Source organism: Lottia gigantea (assembly GCF_000327385.1).
Source record: "Lottia gigantea unplaced genomic scaffold LOTGIsca_89, whole genome shotgun sequence".
NCBI classification, from domain to species: Eukaryota; Metazoa; Mollusca; class Gastropoda; family Lottiidae; genus Lottia; species Lottia gigantea.
In genome coordinates, this window is record NW_008710923.1 from 301,261 (window position 1) to 317,049 (window position 15,789).

At 35.6% G+C, this 15,789-nt stretch overlaps 1 protein-coding gene across 1 annotated transcript; it reads left to right on the plus strand.

Moving 5' to 3' along the window:
* Window positions 1–14,291: 14,291 nt before the first annotated feature.
* LOTGIDRAFT_169776 (hypothetical protein) lies at window positions 14,292–14,846 on the plus strand (the record flags this gene model as incomplete). The annotated part of the gene is made up of 1 exon (XM_009068072.1): window positions 14,292–14,846. The coding sequence occupies one exon, from the start codon at window positions 14,292–14,294 to the stop codon at window positions 14,844–14,846; it is 555 nt and encodes a 184-aa protein (XP_009066320.1).
* Between the last annotated feature and the right edge of the window lie 943 nt (window positions 14,847–15,789).

Genomic DNA, 15,789 nt, shown 5'->3' on the forward strand with positions numbered 1-15,789 from the left:
GCTTCATAAACAATGGAATTAAATCATTTCTTCTAGTAATAATCTATGGGCTTTGTTCATCTGAATTTCATTTGGTTATAAGGTTTTTCAAAGACAGAATGGTTTTCAGAACAATTAGCTCTATTTCTAAATCTTTATTACGACTATGATATATTTATTTCAAAATATACGCTGTAAACTGTCTATTTAATAAAAGTTACCGAACTAAAACAGAACACAATGGCACAGAAACTACAACGAAACAGAGCAGAAAAGAACAGAGAAATGCGACACAGAAAGGAACAGAATAGACTTAGCTGTTGTTGTCTATTATTAATTTCCTTAACAGAATATCAAAGAAAGTTTTGAAATTCTTTGTTAACATGAGAGCTTATATAAGAATGGGGTTGTAACATAGATCAAGTCGTCGGTTCAGACTAATTAAGAATGTAAACTTAACAGAAAATACTGTCCAGCTTCAGACAGATTTATAGACATTCATTGTCAGTCGACACAAAGGAAACAAATTACCGTCGAAAACTGCCCTGGCTTCACAAGACAAAGACTTATAGTCAAGAAAAAACACATCCACAAAGTCATCTTTCTTGTCGGTTCAACAAAACCATCATTATCAGAATACAGTGCCCTATATTTGTGGACGGACTGTAGCATAAGTTTGTTAAAGTGTTAGAATCCTTACATGATGTCATATGAATGGTGTTCGAGGACTCAAATCTCGGTGGGTGGGTGTTTGTGATTTTAAGCTGTTATTCTTGGATATATGGCTGTTTCTTCCTTTATTCTCTGTCTGAAATTCCAAAGTTGCGTAATTTGAAATATGTCGGAAGCCAAAGAAATATTTTGTCTCGCCTTTCGGGACATTTGGAACTCTTGGAAGTAAAAGTCTGGAATCGAAAATGGCATCTGCGAGATTTGCTCTCAGACCGAGAAAAAGCGACCAGGCCGCATTGCGCAATTTCAGATATACTAAAATAATAAAGTTATGATAATAAATATATGAAACTCTTTGTCCCGACAAAAACACAAATTGTCCAATATTTGGAATACGCAAAAAAAAAATTTAGGAACTTACAAATAAGCCTCTCAATAAGATTGTAAAAAGGTTTTCTAAAAAACATTATGTGTATCGTGGACACTGATATTTGCAATTCCACTAAATCTAAGTGTTTGATAACGTCATTTATCGCAAATTAATCCTTATCAAAGGCCCTTCGCGATTTAGTGACCAAAGCGGAAGTGAATGGGTGGAATTTTGCACACTATGCCGTTGCTCCTAATCGTCCGAATCAATATCTAAACGGTAGGATGTAAAACTCCGGTTTAATCAATTTCAAAACCATCGGTTGTTGGCCATCTTCAAGCCGCAGTGAACGAATGGCATTTAATTGGTAGAAGAGCGAGTAATATCAGATGATGGTTCCTAGATGAATACATCCAGACTATCATACTATCATCTAAGATATGTATCGCGTCTTCCTCGATTTTAATTAAGAGAAGGCAAACACTTGATCTGTAGCTCAACTACAAGACTTCATCTTAGTCCGATTATATGACATTTGTTTTTCTGTCGGTTGGACGTTTTGTGTTTGTCTGGGGAAAATGGATTATTAAACTGACATAGTCTAAAAACAAAGCCAACGAAAAGTACAATTGATATACCAAATAAACAATATTTGTTACTCGAAAAGGGAGTCGAGTTCATAAACCAAGTCGGAGAGTGTCATCTAGTGTTTCGGAAGGGTGATAATGCCCTGGCTACCAATCTGGACTCGGAACTAGATGCATATTCAAATTTTTTACTTCATTCAAGACCATCTTACCCAGGCCAAGAACCAACACCCAATCGTTCTGCGATAAAAATGTCCTGTTTATAATCGATACCAGCTCTGCTATATGTCTTGATTTACCTTTTGAGTCAAATAGTGGTAGTGAAGCATCATCACCCTTCCTCTCAGGCTGAAACCGTGGGCTAGCTAAGGACCTAATTGTACCCTTGATAAACGACCTCTGTTTCGGACTAAATGTATTATGTCGTCTAAGAAAAGGTCACGGATTCCCTTGATGATATTGTAAATATGTCGCTACTTGATGGTTACACTAATCACCAAATTCCACACTTTTCACTCAGATCTTTATCTGGTTGAATGAAGCAAGATGAATGAATAGTCGACCCTTGAGAATATCCAAGCTGGTCGATAGGTTGTCAATCACCATTTTGACAAGTAGAAGCGTCAAGACATAACTCCCTTAAACTTTCATTCAATTCTATTCTTTGATCAGTCAGATTTCCTTTATGGACTCATAAATCTCTTTAGTTTTGTCCGCAGTGAATACAAGTTTTCTTTAAATTCTTAAAACTGATTTGAATACTGTATAAAGGGTTGGCGAGAGTATATCAAATATGTCATGTTTTTCTTTATGTATGTAATTGATCTAGTGCCGTTAAAAATACCGCCTCTTTTAATAAATACAAAAGATATTCAAGAATTTTAAAGAGATTTTCTTAATATTTGTATGTGTATCAGAAAGTTCAGAAAGTAACAAACCCATTATGAGAATATGTATCTTTAAAGATGGAAAATAGCGCGTATTCTTTTGGACCTATGTTTAATCCTATATTTGCTTATACGCTTTTTCATATCAACCCTTATAAAGAAAACTGGAAGTAGTTTAGTTGGGTTCTTAGCTACTTATGTTATTTTCTGAATGAAAACAAAATTTGCCCGGGGAAAACTAAGTGCATTGGTAATTCCAATTTGTAATTCAAACATTTGCTAAAGGAAAGATTTGTTTTTTAAGTTTTTAAAGATTACTGCGATTAGATATTGAAATGAAGATGATATCACAGACTAGGTAGTTGTCAGTAGATGACAAGTTAACACACATGTTGATATCACAGACTAGGTAGTTATTGGTAGATGATAAGTTAACATACATGTTGATATCATAGACTAGGTAGTTGTTAGTAGATGACAAGTTAACTTCCGTTTCCAGTAGAAGCTGATATCACAGACATAGGAAGTTGTTGTTAGATGACAAGTTAATGTCCTCTTCCAGCTAACTGACAACGCAGACCAGGTAGTTGTTGGTGCATGACAAGTTAACGTCAGCTACCCCGCTTCCAAGTATCTGATATCACAGACTAGGTAGTGGTTGGTAGATGACAAGTTAACGTCCGCTTCTAGCTGACTGATATTGCAGACCATGTATTAGTTGGTAGATGACTGATGGCTGATGGTAGGTAAAGTTTATAAATGCAATGATTTGATTGGATTGTACACTTCAGAATACAGGCAACCAATGCTCTTGATAGAAAAATTGAAAACGATTTTGCTGCGCGTGTAATCAATGCGTAGATTGGCTGTATTTGGCTGCGTACAATGCAATCAAAACACAGCATTTACAAACTTTTATAGTACAGGAAAGGTGGCTATTGTGATCAAGGCATTAGACACAGTTCGTAATAGCTTGACATTGTGAAGATAGTATTAGACACAGTTCGTAATAGCTTGACATTGTGAAGATGGTATTAGACACAGTTCGTAATAGCTTGACATTGTGAAGATTGTATTAGACACAGTTCGTAATAGCTTGACATTGTGAAGATTGTATTAGACACAGTTCGTAATAGCTTGACATTGTGAAGATGGTATTAGACACAGTTCGTAACAGCTAATTTACATTGTGAAGATAGTATTAGACACAGTTCGTAATAGCTTGACATTGTGAAGATGGTATTAGACACAGTTCGTAATAGCTTGACATTGTGTAGATGATATAAGACACAGTTCGTAATAGCTTGACATTGTGAAGATGGTATTAGACACAGTTCGTAATAGCTTGACATTGTGAAGATGGTATTAGACACAGTTCGTAATAGCTTGACATTGTGAAGATAGTATTAGACACAGTTCGTAATAGCTTGACATTGTGAAGATAGTATTAGACACAGTTCGTAATAGCTTGACATTGTGAAGATAGTATTAGACACAGTTCGTAGTAGCTTGACATTGTGAAGATAGTATTAGACACAATTCGTAATAGCTTGACATTGTGAAGATAGTATTAGACACAGTTCGTAGTAGCTTGACATTGTGAAGATAGTATTAGACACAGTTCGTAATAGCTTGACATTGTGAAGATAGTATTAGACACAGTTCGTAATAGCTTGACATTGTGAAGATAGTATTAGACACAGTTCGTAGTAGCTTGACATTGTGAAGATAGTATTAGACACAGTTCGTAATAGCTTGACATTGTGAAGATAGTATTAGACACAGTTCGTAATAGCTTGACATTGTGAAGATAGTATTAGACACAGTTCGTAATAGCTTGACATTGTGAAGATAGTATCAGACCCAGTTCGTAGTAGCTTGACATTGTGGAGATGATTGTCTTGATGAATCAGCTGGTATCTATTTCAACTGTAATAAATTACACTAGTATTGTGTTGATTAAAATATTAATAATCTCTATGAATCTTCTCTCCATTCTTATAATAAAGCATAATGATTTACTGTTAATTTTATTTTCTACGAAACCGAAATTCATTACATGAAGAATTTTTTTCCTTCAAAATTGTTCTTGTGAATCGATAATGTTTTGTTCTAAGATGTTCTAAGACAATAAAGCTTTCTTTGATAACTTTATATTAAGTACATGTACTACAGAATTTTGTACTAAAGAAAATCTAAAAGAGAATTGTTATTTCGAGGAACAGTCATACATTCCTAATTCAGAATTTTTTGAACTGTGCGTACGTTCGAGCATCCTTGGTAAACCAACCAAAAATGTAGCCTAAGATTATTTTAGGACATTTAGGAAAGGTTGCCCAATTGACAGAGTAGAAGTAAGGAGGAGTAAGCATACCAGGTTTTCCCAGCGACGCTCAAAATCACAGCACCGAACTGTTTACGATGATCAGCGGTGAATTAGGAAATTACTGAGATTAAGAAAGCAGTAGAAGATATTGGTATGATATATTGGTTAGTATGTCATGTATCATTCTGTTGTATAACTGACAGCAACAATACTACCTCTATACTGTTACTTCACTCATAAACCATTATAATAATTACTTCCTACTGATTAAAGAGTTTAGAAATCGTTTGATCGTGATCTACGCTTACGCATAAAAATGTGCTATGAGTAAAAGGGTTGTAGAGAGTCATGGTTTGTTTAGCAAACGTTAGCGTCGTTGAAGATGGAATTTACACCTATAATAGCAAACGTTTATGTCGTTGAAGGTGGGATTTATTCTAAAATAGCAAACGTTAGCGTCGTTGAAGATGGGATTTACATCTATAATAGCAAGCGTTTAAAAAAAAGTTGAAGGTGGGGCATTCATCTGATGCTGTCATGATATAGCCGGTAAAACAACAAAGATGATATTGTCTAAATAACGGTAAGGAGACAACAGATGGAGACAAGTATAGTAACTTGATACAACTTAATAAAGATTGGAAACGATATCATAAACCTTACAATATTATACCAATCTAGAAAACATACATAATTCATAGACCTTATCATATTAACTCATAAGACATAGTTAGTTGAATGTCCCAATCTTAATCCTTCAGCGATACCAGGAACTGTTGCAGACTCGGATAACTATGCCAAGCAAAATTACAACATTGTTTGCGAGTAGGAAACAAAAGTTCTTTTGAGTGCGTATAGCTACCCACATAATCATTGAAAATTTATGCACGAATATCCGCTAGCTTCAAAATAAGAAGAATGGTTATGTCCAAAAAAGTCATTCTTCTTTTGGTGGTGTAAAGGGACTTTGTGTAGGTCGAAAAAGAATTTTGCTAAAATTTGTGAAAACTATTTTCCAACCTATAAAGAAATGTGTCCCTTAAAGTATGAAAGTTTAAACTTTACAAAAAAGTGGAATGGCTCTATAATATTTTGTTAACATTGCAAAATTATGAATTTCATTTGTTTATAACTTTTGCAAAAAATAGTTCTATTTTCGAAACGATTTGACGACATATTCAGTTTAACGCTTTTGAAATATTTTTGAATATTTCATCATAAACCAAGTAAATTGGCACATAAATCCCACCCCCGTTACCAGATTTATATACCTTATTTACATGTTTCCATTTATAATATTCATCGTATTTCTATTATCTTTTGCAGACAATTGAATATAATCTATAAATTATTTCGAAATTTAAAGTAATTTTGTATATGTTATGAATAGAAATATTAAAACAGAACCAAAAAAACATGTTGTTGTTACTCAGAGTTTGACACTATGCGATCTTCAGACAACTGAGCTATTTTCAGCTTGCGTCCCTGAAAATAAGTAGAACTTATTATTATGTCTTCACTATGAATATAGTGTGTTATTATATTTCTTATCATTTATTGTTACTTTTTAACGAAATTAAATTCTGATATACATGAAACATTTGTTTGTTATACACACTTCCACAACAAACAGTTATAGATGTTAAATCTACGAGCAAAAAAAAAAGAATATTTGAAAGGGCAAGAGGAATACCTCTAAAACTTCTTTTTACAAAATCGCTAAACACTGAACATGTCCACGATTTGATCGCTCGTCGTGCCTGCAAAAATCTTCTCTGGAATGTAATATACAATAAAATACCTCACGAGTTAAACGCTTTTACAAGTACAATCATCAAAATCTCAGAAAACGTCGACGCAGCAAAAAACAGAATCGTAAGCTGATGACAACTGCCGCAAAACTATCAGCGACGTGCCAAAGGACAGAACTGGAAGCTCATAGCACCTGACCTAAATATTTAAAACAGGTATAACCTATAAATAATATAAAGGAATATATGAAAGTATTATGAAATATATTTACCTAGAAATTGGTATATCCACTGCAGGATTTGATACAGCACAGAGAAATAAACATCACTCGCAACACTCCAAACACAAGTGCTGGTGGAGATTTTTTAAGAGTTTCGGTAGAATTCAATTTAAAATCAATTAATTATTAAAACACGATACATTTAATGTTTATTCATTTTCTCCAGTTTTCTTTGTAAAGGCAACTATTTGATTAGCAAAAATCTGTTTCTTAGTTTTGTTTCTCTAAAATCAATTGCCTACGGGTCCCTTTTCTTTTGATCGTAAGTTGCATTTTGTTTCACTATTTTACTATTGATTGAAGACAATATTCTTTCAATAAATTCCAAATTGTCAAAGTTGCTGATAAAAGTTCCTGGTAAAGTTAACAAATACGTTGTAAAAGTTGCTGATAAAAGTTCCTGGTAAAAGTTGCTGATAAAAGTTCCTGGTAAAAGTTCCTGGTAAAAGTTTATGGTAAAAGTTAACAAATACGCTGTAAAAGTTCCTGGTAAAAGTTCCTGGTAAAGTTAACAAATACGCTGTAAAAGTTCCTGGTAAAAGTTCCTGGTAAAAGTTAACAAATACTTTGTAAAAGTTCCAATGTTCATGACACAACGTTTCACACGAATAATTTTACAATTAAACGAAGTTATTGTGATTTTACTTGAAAAAGTCGCAAGAATGGAATACACAGAAAATAACTAGCACCTATATCAGTAAATGGTCAAATCGTGTATGATTTCAGCTCACATTTTGACAGATATCATGTTTAAAACACAACTAGGTCTCCTTATAAAATAATAATACAAGAGCTATAAACCACTCCAGCGTTTTTTAATAACCTCCATCAGTGAACTAAATGTATAACAATAAAATCGGTGTAAAATCTGGCAGAACAGTGTACGAAAATTGTAAACTGGCAATGAAAGTGGCAAGAACCAATAAAGATGTGTTATTTAACTATTCTCCAGTCCACTGAAGACAAGTTATCTAAAGTTTGCTGACTGTAAAACATTCTCTATAATATCCCGTCTTCAATTCCATGCCTTTCATTGATTATATCTTTATAATGGTATAATACCTTACTACTGATAACACATTAGCCGAGGTTTAATAGACAACAGGGTTGAAACACCACCGTTCTGGTATGGCCCTTAATCACCAATAATGTTTCTGGAATGACTTAAAACCGATACAGATGTTCCTGGTAGCATTGTGTTAAACGCGACTATTGAAAACAACTTCAGATATTGGTTTTTATGACCACAGATTCCTGCTGTTTCGCATCTTAAATATGTTGGTCTGTTTAAGAGCCAAACATGTCAAATTTACTTGGATACTTGGTGCATGCCATTACACGACTATTGAAAACAACTTCAGATATTGGTTTTTATGACCACAGATTTCTGCTGTTTCGCATCTTAAATATGTTGGTCTGTTTAAGAGCCAAACATGTCAAATTTACTTGGATACTTGGTGCATGCCATTACACGACTATTGAAAACAACTTCAGATATTGGTTTTTATGACCACGGCTTTCTGTAACATTGCATCTTAAATATGTTGGTCTAATCTTGAAGCCAAACGTGTCAAATGCGAAACACTGGTTCATCATTATCATATATAAATTACCCTCCACCTTTTATTGGTACTAAAATATATGATAAAGCGTGACTTTTCTGGTAAAATAAAAATGACTATCACCAAGATAATAACAAATGTAGCATAGCAATGTAACCAAAATGATAGCTTATACGAAATGTTACGTTCTGTCTTACGATACGAGTTACGACTGCTCTTCGGATGTTCTGCGTCCAAAATCGGAATTCCTGGTGTCTTCAGTCATTCCAAATTCTCAAGAGAATACAAGAGATACAGTTCACATGAATGACATCATCTTATCTAACCCCGGATTCTCAATATGTCCATAAAGACTATTTACAGGCCAAAACAGGTGCAAATTCTTATAAAATATTACAGATTGAGATAACCTATTCGTGCGAAGAGAAACGTATTTTTGGTCATATTTATGAAATTATGGTTGAAATAAAGCCAAACTCGAGTGTGTTACTACTCAGTGTTCTTGAACCAACCGAAAATAATTAGTCTTCACGACAAAAAAAATTGGGTCATTTAATTGCAAACAGTCGTTGTTTGAAACAGTTGCGGATGTTTATCAACTATTCTCGTTTCCTGATTGCAGAAATCATACAAAATGTTCTGAATTAAAGACGCAAATGAAATGAAGAACTTGAACTTAGATCAAAGATTTTTTTTCCATTTTTTTATGACAAGTTTAGATTTCTTATTGTACTTTAATGAATATTGAACTGATTGTTTTATAACATTTTCTACAAAATGATTAAGTTAACTAGCTTTTCCAGATATAAATCTTCGACCATGAAATTTCTGAAAGCCTGTGTCCAACCATCTTCACAATGTCAAGGTATTAAGAATTCTGTGGCGAAGTCAGGTTGACGTCCGAGAGGGGTGGCGATATATCTGAGGTTGCCCGAATTTCTAACTTAGTTATGAGAGTCAAGCCCGAAAAACTTGCATTCGGGGCTGCAACCTTTTTGGCTCCGCCACTGTACGAACTCCATCTAATACCTTGACGTCATTAGACACTTTTCTTGTATCAAGAAAGTTTGTAAATGCAGTGATTAGCAGACCTGAACAGAAAGAACATAAGCCATATTGTTTACAGTATTTTTGTGTCCAACTCTGGCTACACCTGAAAGAAACCAAAAGGGTTACCTTTTTCCAGCGATTCAGTTCCAACCAATATTCACAATAGTGCGTGATAAAATTCATAACATTAAGAACCAAACGCGAACCTTATACGAAACCTAACAAAGCTAACGACCAGTTTGGGAATGTGCAAGAGCTGGTGGAAAGAGTTTAAATACGCCTTATATCAAATTACAGAGGAAATCTGTTAATCGTTTTCACTGAGAACTGATTATTTATTGTGTAAAATTTTGTTCATTAGCCCACATGGTGCAGACAAGTAGGACGTAAAACTCCATTCATTTCATTTCATTTTCTCCGTTTTGTACTCGCCAAAAATTGTATTACGTTAGATAATAAAGAAAGAAATTCTTGGTAAATTTAAGTCACTGCGTTGAAATCTTAACGTTAATCTTTTATGTGCATTTCGTACATATTTAAAAACCTCGACATCCGGGTTAATAGATTTCTCTTTTTGTCAGAAATTGATTCCAGTTTTTTCTTTCCTGATATCTTAAAATAAACTTTCCTTATTAACCTTCTGTATTTCTATACATTAACCAAACCTGTTTCACTTGACGTCTATTTAATTACATGGAGCCAATTGACAGAATCTATCATGCAGTCCATTAGAGATAACACTTTTGGACACAAAGTGCAATGAGAAGTTAAATCATGAAGGCAAATGAGTCTTAAAGACGATCAAACTTTAGTCCCTTTTTCAATTACCTTTTTCAAATCCGCTCAGTTCCTTTTGACTCATTTTGACTCAGTTTGACTCAGTTTGCGCTGTCTTGTAATGGTGAGAACATGATTAGCAGAAATGGAGTTTTAAGTCTTTCTGTTATGCACTTTAAATAATGAGAAAAGTTATCGCAGTTGTGGAGGGAATCTTCGTGACTCTTTTACCCATTCTCTTTTCGCGACTCAAGAGGATCTTGATGAACATATACAGTCCGAAGAATACAACATTTCCAAACCCGCTCGATTGACGACCACCTTTCCAATTCAAATCATTGTCAATGGGGTAATGCAGTCAGAAATCTAAAAGAACTCATTCGAATATCTAAGCTTATGGTTCACTCGACCCTTTTGAGCAGTTGAAAGAATTTTTCGCTTGGTTTGTTCCTCAACTCTCTGTTAAAACTCGCTCAACCAACAATTTTTCGCATGTTCTGACTCCGTGACATTGGTGAAACCAATGTCCTATTGCGGTGTGTTAAAGGTAAAGATTAAGACTCAAGCCTTTAGAGCAGTTGAAAGAATTTTTAGCTTGGTTGGTTCATCAACTCTTCGTTTCATTAGTAAACAATCTTGTCCGACTGCCATGCGTAACAAATTTGTTAAAAGTACATACAAAGACTATAATATATTTAGACTAAATGATATCACCAGGTATTTGATTGTAACTGATTCTCCATATAAAATCCTATAATAGTCCAAATTACTGCAATTACCGACTATTAGCCATTTAGAAATGTGTGTTAAAAGTTAACTTTAATCGCCAATTAAGTGTGCTTTTAGATTTACCAATAAATGGCATCCGATTCATGGAACATTTCTACAGGTAAATTCTCTTCTATTTTCAGGTCTACGTGATTCAATAAAGCAAATTTTTTTATTGACAAAAAGTAAAAGTGAAAAAATATTCTTGATCTTTGTGGATATGAAAGCGTATTACAGTTAAGGTACTTACTCCCCTTGCACTCTTAGTAGACGTTTCTTTGTGCAAAAGTAGCCTATGCATATAAAGCATAGCGTTGAGACTGTTTGGGGCTGGGAGTGGATTTGGGACGGGGGGGGGGGGGTGTTGACGTCTGTTTCTAGGGTAAAGTGTGCAATTCTTATGCCGTTTCGTAATGACTTTTTATCGGTAATATAAACATAAGCAAGAATATTTCGCGTACATTTCTAGGCTAGTATCAACAGGTGGCCACTCCAGCATAGCTGTCACAGTAATGTCGATATTCTGGGATTGCTCTTTATCATATTTTCCCTGGGAAATGCTCAGATAAACTTTTATACAGATTCGCCCCTTGGATGGACGTTATTCTTTGTAAATATCCTTATATATTTAAATATTTTCATTTTGCATAGTTTGCAATACTTATATTCCAATTCAATATTGTATATCAGCCTTTTTCAGGATAATTTCTATCAGTTATGAAACGAAGGACTTTTACAAATATTGAAAGTATTGTGACACTTCCATCTTGTTAAAAACTGATAAAAGAGGTTTTGTATGAGTGTTTACCCATGACCAGACGAATACGTTCTGCTGCAGGCTAAGACTAGATTTCTATGGACTTTTAAAACAGTTATTGGATGATCATATAATCGGCGATTCCCTGCGGTTGAAGACGGTCGTTGTGTTTTCTATGAGACAGAAGAGGAGATATTGGAATGGAATCTGATATTGCCTGAAAGTTAATATTGAACCATGAACTAGAAAGCTTTTATTATGTGAAAGAGACATCTGGTACATCTTGTCAAAGTGAAAGAAAAGTAGGTGTTGTATTTCGTCTGATCAATGGCTGGTCGTTCTTGTGGTTAAAAGGTTAATTCATGGAATGTAGTTGACTAGGGTTAACCTTTCCGAAAGAAGGGTTGGGATATCTTGGCATCTGTGTAGTTTCGTTTCACAGTTCGTTTTGCCTCAAAAGTTTTACACTCTTAGCCATTCTGGCATGATTTCATAACTAGGTAACTGAGTAACATCTCATAAAGATAACCCTGCTAAGCGATTAGGTGACGTGGGTTCGAATCCTTCTGGAGGTATGAAATATTCTGGTGCCAGTGCTTTCGAGAATACCTGATTTAAGTTAGCTACAGTTATTCTTTACGAATGAAGAGTAGGGGATCTTGCCTTCGGTCATTTTAGTTTCAATCTGCTGGAAAAGTTGTATACAATGCTATGGATTCGCTTAGTCTTCTAGACACCTGATACCACTTTTAATTATGAAATACTTACTCACTTAGATTGATATACTTCCTCATGCGAAAAGTTTATTAGATGCTATCAATGTTTGGTCAATATGTTGTTTGGATTTGGTTTTGCGGTTTGGGTCATTAGTACTTGGTTTATTTATACATACACACCTAACTTGAATTGAATCATTGATTATATTTATTTCTGCCTTGCCTCCATGGTACCTCATTTGTTATATTTTCTACACGTAAAAGTAAAAAATTCAAGGAGCTGCCAAGATTGTATTTTATACAATACAAAGGGTAGAAAAACCTCTTTATGAAAGAACTTAGATACATGAAGTTGACTATTGAGCGAACATCTCGTAGTCCAAATATCCAACTAATACTTTGATTGTATAACAAGTTGTTTTAGAAGTTGAGAGGATGGCAACCACTCTGTTGTGTCGACACGTCCAGAAAATCCTCTTCAATCTTCAAAGTTTAAAGGGACACGTTCGGCATTTTCAGGGGTCTTGTAAAAAGTGTGTAAATAGTCTTCAGAGGCACTAGAAATGTACGAACATTCTTTCACTTTCTACCTCTTTATATGTCGTCGCTCTATGGCAGAGTGTCGAGAAAAGAATTGTCGTCATTTTATCTTTCAAACGCAGATAATTCTGGATACACGGTGTTTTAGAGGTTCAAATCTCGATGGTGAGCTGTGAACACTATTATTAATTAGCTAAGAAAATTCCATTTCTGAGACTAAGGTACGGCTGGTCAAACTGATGGCGAACCTGTACCTTTAAAAGATGTAGGAATCGAGCAGAGTATATTGATTATATGTTATTCTATTCACTACAGACTAGGTCTTGTAACAGCTGTTTTAAATCTCACTATAAACCACTTAATGGACACAGTTTCAATATCGACTTCCACAGTTTCAAATGGCCCAATTCCTCAAGTTTATATTCGACCAGATATATCGGATTCATGGCAGATTAAAATGTAGAATTGACTACAATAACGGTCCTCCAGGAATTATGCTGATGACTGTTTCTCTTTTATGGGGAATAGCCATGCGTCTTAATCGGAGCAGTGGCGGAGAGACTTGGTTACAAAATGGGAGCAGGCTGACTAAATGGGGGAAAGGGGGGGGGGGGGGGTACAACTGTCGAAGCTGATTCAAAATGCGGCAACCTTGGAGGCGTCTTAGTCGCAAGCCTTTCATGGAGCGTCTGACACGGTTCACCTAAGAAAATTTTCGAAAAATTGAATTGATTTGGTGTATTCTGGCACATATTTTGAGGAGAAAACGTATAAAATCATATTTCAAATCGTTTAAAATAAAGAACAAAAAATAGTTTGCACTCCTCCCGCTGGCACCCCCCTGAATTGGAAAGGTTCGACATCCCTTTGACTAATCGTACGGAATTTAAAAAAAAAAATGGGAGTGAAAAACCTCATACAAGGCTTTTTAAGCTCCAACTACAGCTTGAATTGTTGCTGCAGAGTAATCGTCTTTGCCTTAAGTGATTCTGTATTCGGAAATCGTCTTAGTAGACGGTGTATGGAACACGATAATTAATAATTTGGCAAAGTAAATAGAGACATAGAAATTCCAACACTGGCTTAGGTTTCCTTGTGATTAGTGAAATTGGCTGCTCATTTAACAGTCGCTAGTCGCTGGAATTTAAACATTTGAAGAACATTGATAACACACATCCGATTTAATACAGGCTTTGGGTGAGAAAGAGGAAGTGTGGCGTCTGATGCATTGAAATAACATCAATGGTGGTTTGGTCTAAAGGGTGATCATGCGAGTGACAGAATCTAAGAGCAGCTGTATTTTTCAATATTACTGCGAGAATCTGGTGGTATCTGCACGAATCTGGTGGTATCTGCACGAATCTGGTGGTATCTGCACGAATCTGGTGGTATCTGCACGAATCTGGTGGTGTCTGCACGAATCTGGTGGTATCTCCGAGAATCCGGTGGTATCTGCACGATTCTGGTGGTATCTGCGAGAATCTGGTGGTATCTGCACGAATCCGGTGGTATCTGCACGAATCTGGTGGTATCTCCGAGAATCTGGTGGTATCTGCACGAATCTGGTGGTATCTGCACGAATCTGGTGGTATCTCCGAGAATCCGGTGGTATCTGCACGATTCTGGCGGTATCTCCGAGAATCTGGTGGTATCTGCACGAATCCGGTGGTATCTGCACGAATCTGGTGGTATCTCCGAGAATCTGGTGGTATCTACGAGAATCTGGTGGTATCTGCACGATTCTGGTGCTATCTGCGAGAATCGGGCGGTGTCTTCGAGAATCTGGTCAATCGCTGGATCAACTCAATCGGCGCAAGGGTTGACTTTAAATCGCAATTGCCGCCAATGGCAGTGAGTTGCTTGTCTTTTATCAAAAGATCTGGTCTCTAACCTGCAGGTCCAAAGCTCAATCGCGGCATAGGTCAAGATATACCTAGTAGACACTTTCCTTTATGTAAAGATTTAATTATCTTTTCATTGAACAGGTTCTGTTTGTGGCTTGTCTATTAATAAGTGTACTATATTAAGATATTCTATTTCCTATTCTTGTTGATCACATCTCTTCACTGATTTCAGTTTCCTCTGTTTTAAAATAGAAATGCGAATCAAGCAAAGGCTGAATAATTTTTTGTGCTATATATATAAACGTGTTGGATTAAATATTTGATATTCTCGATACGAGATAATATTGTGCTGTATTGCTTATGCTTTTTGGTTGATTATTTTTTGAATCGGCCATGTTTTTAATCCCGGTGTGTAAATATCCTCGGGATGCTTCCATTCATACGACTATTAACTACACGGAAACATTCTCCAGATAGACTGAATCTCGGTCAACTGTCAACAGCCCTAGGATCCAACAACTTCCAGTCTTTTATTACTTGGGGAGTACCAATATCTCCAGGAATCGTTTGATATCAGCAGACTGGAACATCAACAAGAATTTCCTAACAGTCGAGTTGTGATAACTTTGAACGCAGAAATGGCGTTTTTATGAATCGCCGAATGAGGGGACAGTGGCGTTTTTAGGAAACACCAGGTGGGGGCGGGGCAGTGGCTAAAATTTGTCCAGGGTAGGGGCCACATGATATACGCTCTAGGTCTAAATTATACCTGGATAAACCAGACTAATTCTCAGCTTCGGGGGATTTTAAATGACCTTCTAGAATTACAGCCTCACCATCTATTATAATTTTATCACATTATACTTGCATAGACCCCGCAGGTCAGTTTTACTGTCAAATTATGCATATGTGACACTGTATT